The 9,136-nt window shown below is 42.8% G+C and overlaps 1 protein-coding gene across 1 annotated transcript; it reads left to right on the top strand.

Annotated features, from left to right (window-relative positions):
- Nucleotides 1-3,307: 3,307 nt before the first annotated feature.
- Nucleotides 3,308-8,748, top strand: LOC135539283 (GLIPR1-like protein 1). The gene is made up of 6 exons (XM_064965111.1): nt 3,308-3,583; nt 4,325-4,579; nt 5,263-5,381; nt 8,021-8,115; nt 8,308-8,334; nt 8,439-8,748. The coding sequence occupies exons 1-6, from the start codon at nt 3,392-3,394 to the stop codon at nt 8,591-8,593; spliced, it is 843 nt and encodes a 280-aa protein (XP_064821183.1). The 5' UTR covers nt 3,308-3,391; the 3' UTR covers nt 8,594-8,748.
- The last annotated feature ends 388 nt before the right edge of the window (nt 8,749-9,136 follow it).

Raw genomic sequence — 9,136 nt, 5'->3', positions numbered from 1 at the left:
ATAACATTTCATGGATGATATGGAATCATGTCACTCTCAGAGGTGAACGCTATGCAGGCACAGACACACCGAGATGGCAGGCTACTGCAAAACTTTAGGGCTTTGAATGTGTTGTGGTTGGCAGATGGAAATCTGATGCCAAGCTGTTTTTTCAGTTGAAGATAATTGTTACTGGCTCAGTTCTCACTACTGCCTTAAGTGTAAGTTCCGGATTACGGAGCGGGCACACAGGGCAAAATGTGTAGAATAGCAATACATTCGATTAACATGGAAAAATGTTCTGTCATATGTGTAGAATAGCATAAATTGAACTATAAAACAGCACATTTTCTCTCTGCTATGGCAAAATGTGTTGAAATGCAAGAAGTGAGCTGTTTAGCTGGTGGTAGGGGCCCCGGGGCCCAAATGCTGTAGCCCTGCTTCAATGCCAACATGCTTTTGTAAGGAACCACCATTTATCTGCAAGTGGATCACATTCGTTTGTTTTTTTCCATTTCATGTAACTTGATTGGACTGAGAGATGGTGTACTACTTTCTCTTCTGTAAAGATCAAGAACAGGATCGGAGTCATGAGGCACGTGGTGAAGAATGGCCTTCTTTGGGACGACCTGTATATCGGCTTCCAGAACCGTCTGAGCAGAGAGCCAGACGTCTACCACCACCGGTAAGTCCTCGTCTCCTCACCTTCCCTCCTTCGCTTCCTTCCTCCCTTACTAGATGTCTACCACCGGTAAGTCCTCGTCTCCTCACCTTCCCTCCTTCGCTTCCTTCCTCCCTTACTAGATGTCTACCACCACCGGTAAGTCCTCGTCTCCTCACCTTCCCTCCTTTGCTTCCTTCCTCCCTTACTAGATGTCTACCACCACCGGTAAGTCCTCGTCTCCTCACCTTCCCTCCTTTGCTTCCTTCCTCCCTTACTAGACGTCTACCACCACCGGTAAGTCCTCGTCTCCTCACCTTCCCTCCTTTGCTTCCTTCCTCCCTTACTAGACGTCTACCACCACAGGTAAGTCCTCGTCTCCTCACCTTCCCTCCTTTGCTTCCTTCCTCCCTTACTAGATGTCTACCACCACCGGTAAGTCCTCGTCTCCTCACCTTCCCTCCTTTGCTTCCTTCCTCCCTTACTAGACGTCTACCACTCCCTCACCTTCCCTCCCCCTTACTAGACGTCTACCACCACCGCTAAGTCCTCGTCTCCTCACCTTCCCTCCTTTGCTTCCTTCCTCCCTTACTAGACGTCTACCACCACCGGTAAGTCCTCGTCTCCTCACCTTCCCTCCTTTGCTTCCTTCCTCCCTTACTAGACGTCTACCACCACCGGTAAGTCCTCGTCTCCTCACCTTCCCTCCTTTGCTTCCTTCCTCCCTTACTAGACGTCTACCACCACCGGTAAGACCTCGTCTCCTCACCTTCCTTCCTCCCTTACTAGATGTCTACCACCACCGGTAAGTCCTCGTCTCCTCACCTTCCCTCCTTCGCTTCCTTCCTCCCTTACTAGACGTCTACCACCACCGGTAAGTCCTCGTCTCCTCACCTTCCCTCCTTTGCTTCCTTCCTCCCTTACTAGACGTCTACCACTACCAGTAAGCTCTCGTATCGTTATAAAGTCTATTGTGTTGCTGTACATTAGAGCAACGATTCTCAAATGGTGGGTTGGGACCCTAAATATTGTACCTGTCTTGGTTATTTGTTCAGGTTCTGGAACCACTTCCAGACAGAGTTGCCAGTCGCTGGGCCGGACTGGGACTTGTTCCTGCAGCAGGTGTCATCATACCAGAGGTCTGCTGAACCCCAGGGAATCCAAACAGAAAGTGTCTCTGCTTCTACATTGTCTTAGAAAAAGCAGACTGTACTGTCTCATGAGAACCAAGCTTTGTGCCTGTATCTATTAATGAATAGTAATGAATAAGAAGGTGCTCTCCCTGTAGGCACCACCAACCTCCCTGTGCTCTGAAACAGGGAAAAAGGGACGTGGCTGACAATATTTAATTTCTGAATTGGTTCATTTAGGGTTCATTTTCAAATTGTTTTTTCATGTAATGGTGAAATCTGTTAGCATAGCGTCTTGTTGCTTGGCAGGTCTGTATGTAGGGGACTAGTACCAAAAAGTAGGAAAATATATGCACTCACTACTATGTCGCTCTGGATAAGAGCGTCTGCTAAATGACTAACATGTGAATATGAATAAACCTTGTATCATTGATTATGTATTCTTGATTATGTGATTTTGGACATGTGCCAATTTTAGATTTTTGGCTAGTAAGACTGTGATTAGGATGCTGGTCAGAGATCAGCTTAGTCATTTATGAATGTACAGTTATAAGTCTATTGTATTAAGCTGCTGTACACTGTGGCTGAACTAGAACTTGTCAACTTTAAAGTTATGAACTGTTGTGTGATTTCAATGTACCTGACAACCAATGAAGTTCCTCTGGGAGAAATCTAGTTGTTATGAGTAGGGCCCGATACATGTAATATATAGCTTCTCAGAAGTAACTCAATCCTCCAAAAATTATTTTAAAAAACAAAAATACTTCATCTGTTGCATTGATTGACAGACATGTAAAATACGGTGACAAAGCTACCCAGAGTTACTGTCTGCCTGAAGAGTGATGAGAAGTTCACAGAACTGACTCAATAGAAGTTCAGAAAACCACAGCCTTGAAGACACACACACTCCAGTAGATTCAAACAGAACTGCTGAATTCTCTCGTTCACACACATGAATAAGGGAAGTTAAGCTAAGCACAATACCACACTTTTTCCTAGCCTTACAGGATCCTAGAGAGACCGTAACTCTCTCTAGCTATCGCTCTAGATAAGTCTCTCCTGTATCTTCCTCTCTGTCTCACTTTTCAACAATGACATGAAATGACCATAATCTCCTTTATGAGTTGGATGCCACCATCGCCAAGGCTTTCCCACTGTCCACAGACGTCAATTCAACGTCTAGTTTTGATTTACATTTGTTTGAGTTGTCAACTGTCAATTCAAAGCGAAATCAACAAATGTCACAATTTCATTGGATTTAGGTTAAAAATTGGGTGGAAAAAAGATTAAATGTGCTTATATTGACTTCTTGCGAATCCTATCCGTTTTCAGGTTGATTCAACGACATCACATGGATTTCTTTCCGGTTGAAATGACGTGGAAACAAAATGTATTCAACCATTTTCTGCCCAGTAGGTTACCTCAATCTTTTGGCAGTTTATTACACGACATAGACTCACTAGTTCACAGCATTTCACATCGACTTCCTTCCTCCTCACCATCCAGCAGTAAAATATGCAGACATCTCAGTTCCTGTGTGACACAAGCTGCTTTACCGAGAAAGGAGATGTGATGTGAGACGTTTATGTCCTGTCCTGGTTCAATCGTCTGTATCTGAAGCATGGGGCAGCTACTGCTGCAGGGATTTCTGTGGGCTGTGATTTTCCTGGGCTCATCTGTCCCTAATATCGAGTCCTCAGAGTACAACCCATTTCCTGGCATCACCGATAAGAAGTTCATCGACGACTGTGTGAGGATACACAACGACAACCGATCCTCGGTGAATCCACCAGCCAGAAATATGCTCTACATGGTAAGCAGTGAGCCAATGAGTGGTTAGAGCGTTGGACTAGTATCCGGAACTGACAAGGTACAAATCTGTCGTTCTGCCCCTGAACAGGCAGTTAACACACTGTTCCAAGGCCGTCATTGAAAATAAGAATTTGTTCTCAACTGGCTTGCCTAGTCAAATAAAGGTTTTAAAAAATTAGAGCATGCAACACTATTCTCAAGTCAAAACTCAGTAATGCCATAATATAGCTAATACTGGTTCCATGTAAATTATTCAGAATTGGATTGTTTTTGCAGTTGGAAAAGTGACAATTACGAATATACAATACGTGAATAGTGCTTAAGCTTCCTAAAGCAACAACAATGCATATAAACATTGCCTTGTGAGTAAGCTATAGTTGAATAAGACAGGGCTCTACTCTACACTGTCCTTTTTTACAAGAACGTGTAACGCCTAAATTGAAAACTGTAGGCGCACACAAAGAAATGTAGGAGCACAATGAAACATTTGAGGTAAAGTAATAAAGCTAGAATCCTACATTTTTTCGGCGCACTGGTGCACCTAAATTAAAATTCCAGGTCGAAGACAAAATATGTAGCCACATAGGCAAGTAAAATGGTCACTGTAGAGGCCTGTAAAACTATGTTAGAATGAAAGGAGGACAAGCCAATCAGATCCATAGAGGCGTGTAATCAGTTTCATGTCACAGATACCGTCATTTCTTAGACACTCACTAATTTGGTTGTATTTTTTTTCTTTAAGACGTGGGATGAGGGCTTGGCCATCACTGCAAGGGCCTGGGCAAGACACTGTGATTTCCAGCACAACATCTACCTGAAAGAGGTCAGACGGGTCCACCCAGTCTTCTCCTCCGTGGGAGAGAACATCTGGGCAGGATACCCGCCCTCCACGTTCTCCGTCATGCGGGCCATGGATTTATGGGTCAAAGAAGTGAAGGATTACTCATACCATAGCAATGCGTGTAAACCAGGAAAAATGTGTGGCCACTACACACAGGTACATGTCCTCTACTGAATAAAACAGCATCACTGCTAAAAACCATCAAAACGACAAAATGCAGTTTTAGCGTTGGGCCAATAACCAAAAGGTTGATAGTTCAAATCCCCGAGCCAACTAGGTGAAACATTTCCTGATCTGTCCTTGAGCACGGCACTTAACCCTAATTGCACCAAGGGCACCGTCAATAACAGCTGATCCCTGGCCTTGACCACACACTCCGTCAATAACAGCTGATCCCTGGCCTTGACCACACACTCCGTCAATAACAGCTGATCCCTGGCCTTGACCACACACTCCGTCAATAACAGCTGATCCCTGGCCTTGACCACACACTCCGTCAATAACAGCTGATCCCTGGCCTTGACCACACACTCCGTCAATAACAGCTGATCCCTGGCCTTGACCACACACTCCGTCAATAACAGCTGATCCCTGGCCTTGACCACACACTCCGTCAATAACAGCTGATCCCTGGCCTTGACCACACACTCCGAAGCTGTCTCAGGGAGCATGGGATATGCAAAAAACACCTGTTTCACAACACACAGGTTGCACACTTGTACATGTGTGAAACAGAACAAATATAAGCACCCACTATTTGACCTATTGTAAAAAAACATTGGTATAAAAGGAAACTCAATATTTCATCATCTTTGCCGACTGTATGCTTGCATTCCCAGGTTGTTTGGGCGACGAGCTACAAGGTTGGTTGCGCCATCCAAATATGCCCAAATGGCGTCGACAGGACTTCGTTTTCTGATAAAGAGGGAGCCATATTTGTTTGTAACTATGCCGAAGCGTAAGTCAGACTGAATGCACATATTACATTCACGAAGCGCAAGTCAGACTGAATGCACACATTACATTCACAAAGTGTAAGGCAGACTGAATACACATTACATTCACAAAGTGTAAGTCAGACTGAATACACATTACATTCACAAAGCGTAAGTCAGACTGAATACACATTACATTCACAAAGCGTAAGGCAGACTGAATACACATTACATTCACAAAGCCTAAGGCAGATTGAATGCACATATTACATTCACAAAGCCTAAGGCAGATTGAATGCACATATTACATTCACGAAGCGTAAGGCAGACTAAATACACATTACATTCACAAAGCGTAAGGCAACGAAGCCTAAGGCAGACTGAATACACATTACATTCACCAAGCGTAAGGCAGACTGAATACACATTACATTCACAAAGCGTAAGGCAGACTGAATACACAGATATACCAAATGAAATCAAATTGTATTGGTCACATACACATATTTAGATGTTATTGCAGGTGTAAAGAAATGCATGTGTTCCTAGCTCCAACAGTGCAGTAATATCTAACAATTCATGTACACTGAAAGGAAAATTCCACCCCAAAACTATTTTGGTATTTGTTTCATTAGTCCATTGTATATATATAGTCCCAAAAAGTGTTACATGTCAGCAATTTCAAGATACAGTCAGAAGTTTACATACACCTTAGCCAAATACATTTAAATCTAGTTTTTCACAATTCCTGACTTTTAATCCTAGTAAAAATTCCCTGTCTTAGGTCAGTTAGGATTACCAATTTATTTTAAGAATTTGAAATGTCAGAATAATAGAGTGATTTATTTCAGCTTTTATTTATTTCATCACATTCCCGGTGGGTCAAAAGTTTACATACACTCAATTAGTATTTGGTAGCATTGCCTTTAAATTGATTCACTTGGGTCAAACGTTTCGGGTAGCCTTCCACAAGCTTCCCACAATAAGTTGGGTGAATTTTGGCCCATTCCTCCTGACAGAGCTGGTGTAACTGAGTCAGGTTTGTAGGCCTCCTTGCTCGCACACGCTTTTTCAGTTCTGCCCACACATTTTCTCTGGGAATGAGGTTAGGGCTTTGTGATGGCCACTCCAATACCTTGACATTGTTATCCTTAAGTCATTTTGCCACAACTTTGGAAGTATGCTTGCGGTCATTGTCCATTTGGAAGACCCATTTGCGACCAAGCTTTAACTTCCTGTCTGATGTCTTGAGGTGTTGCTTCAATATATTCACATCATTTTCTTACCTCATGGTGCCATCTATTTTGTGAAGTGCACCAATCCCTCCTGCAGCAAAGCACCCCCACAACATGATGCTTCCACCCCCGTGCTTCATGGTTGGGATGGTGTTCTTCGGCTTGCAAGCCTCCCCCTTTTTCCTCCAAACATAACGATGGTCATTATGGCCAAACAGTTCTATGTTTGTTTCATCAGACCAGAGGACATTTCTCCAAAAAGTACAATCTTTGTCCCCATGTGCAGTTGCAAACCATAGTTGGCATTTTCATGGCGGTTTTGGAGCAGTGGCTTCTTCCTTGCTGATGTCGACATAGGACTTGTTTTAATGGGAAAATCAAAATAAATCAGCCAAGACCCCAGAAAAAAAATTGTAGACCTCCACAAGTCTGGTTAATCCTTGGGAGAAATTTCCAAATGCCTGAAGGTACCACGTTCATCTGTACAAACAATATTATGCAAGTATAAACACCATGGGACCACACAGCCGTCATACCGCTCAGGAAGGGGATGCGTTCTCCTAGAGATGAGCATACTTTGGTGTGAAAAGTGCAAATCAATCCCAGAACAAAAACAAAGGACCTTGTGAAGATGCTGGGGTGAATAGGTACAAAAGTATCTATATCCGCATTAAATCTTTGTCCCCATGTGCAGTTGCAAACCATAGTCTGGCATTTTCATGGCGGTTTTGGAGCAGTGGCTTCTTCCTTGCGGAGCGGCCATTCAGGTTATGTCGACATAGGACTTGATTTCTTTTGATTTTCCCATGATGTCAAGCAACAAGGCACTGAGTTTGAAGGTAGGCCTTGAAATACATCCATAGGTACGCCTACAATTGACTCAAATGATGTCAATTAGCCTATCAGAAGCTTCTAAAGCCATGACATCATTTTATGGAATTTTCCAAGCTGTTTAAAGGTACAGTCAACTTAGTGTATGTAAACATCTGACCCACTGGAATTGTGATACAGTGAATTATAAGTGAAATAATCTGTCTGTAAACAATTTTTGGAAGAATCACTTGTGTCATGCACATAGTAGATGTGCTAGCCGACTTACCAAAACTATAGTTTGTTAACAAGAAATTTGTGGAGTGGTTGAAAAACAAGTTTTAATGACTCCAACCTAAGTGTATGTAAACATCTGACATCAACTGTATATAACTTTCAAAATACAGAAATGCAGCCGGTATGATGCGTTGTGCATCATAAGATGCAAAATGAATCATTTCTGGAACACTTGGGGAATTTTTTAAAGGTTATTGGAATTATGCAACCTTGCACACATTGTACTTTCCCTTCGGCAAAAAAAAAGTCTAAGATGCTCTGATTTTAGAAATATGGAAATATTTTAGATAAATTAAAAGGATGTGCATTGCTTTCTCCAGGGGAAACGTGGTTGGGATGTTACCATACCAGAACGGGTTGGAAGAATGCAGCTCTTGTGAGGGTGCAAACAATCAATGCCAGGCCAAGCTCTGCCGTGAGTCTGTCAGCTACCATCCCCACACCCAATAAAATAAGATACAGGACAACCCTGTGATGGTCTGAATCTTCAACATATTCCTTCACAACACCCCCAATACTCTTTCCCTTGAACGTGTAGCATGTACAACACCCAATACCATTTTCCATTCGTGACATAATAAAGCTGCCTTGTCTTCTCTCTTTACAGACAATGCAAAACGAGATGAACAGAAAAGTATGTTTTGGATACGCAACCCTTAAATTAACTTCCTAAACAACAATGGCAGAATGTGTTCTTTGTGACCAACATTAGCCTTTACTTTTCTCACCTGTGTACAGGTTACAGATGGACCCCCGACTGGGACCCCACCCTGACCACCTGTGGCCCCTGCTGCATGGCCATATTGGCCATCCGACCCCTGGCTCTTCTCCTCACCTTTGTCGCCGCATTTGGAGTACACAGACTGTACCCAAGCATATTCTTTTACGAATAGCTGAGAGGTTTAGACTGATTGACCTGCATTGACGTTCTCATTGTTGTCATGGCTTTCTCAATGTGGTCCTGTCTTTTTAAAATTCCCGCAGAGCCTCAAACCAAACTCCCATTGTGGTACAATAAAGTGAACTACTACTAAAATATATATGCTGCTTTTGCTGCTTCCATTAATGTGTTAAAGGGAAAGTTTACCCCAAAATGTAACCAAACGTTAATTTACTGACCTCAAGGAGTTATGCAGCAGTCTTAAATACAAACTATACGGCAAGCTCTCTAAAGTAAACAATGCCTAAAATAAGAGCAGGAAAAATAGGTCTCAAATAGCTCACACATAAATTTCACAATCTGTGTTTCTGTTAAGTTACATTTTTGAAAATAACGGTTTCTCCCCCAAAAATCATGTTTGCTTAACAATGAGCAATGGTGTTGGCAAAAGCACAAACAAGTCTGGGACCAGGCTCACCAACCACTGACAGCAGAACTCATTACACAGGAGCTTATGAAGGTTGAATAGCGGTGTCTAAAATCATCTCATTTGGCC

This window comes from Oncorhynchus masou, unplaced genomic scaffold (assembly GCF_036934945.1).
Source record: "Oncorhynchus masou masou isolate Uvic2021 unplaced genomic scaffold, UVic_Omas_1.1 unplaced_scaffold_1015, whole genome shotgun sequence".
Lineage (NCBI taxonomy): Eukaryota > Metazoa > Chordata > Actinopteri > Salmoniformes > Salmonidae > Oncorhynchus > Oncorhynchus masou.
The sequence above is the reverse complement of the archived record's forward strand: the minus strand, read 5'-3'. Positions and strand labels throughout refer to the sequence as shown.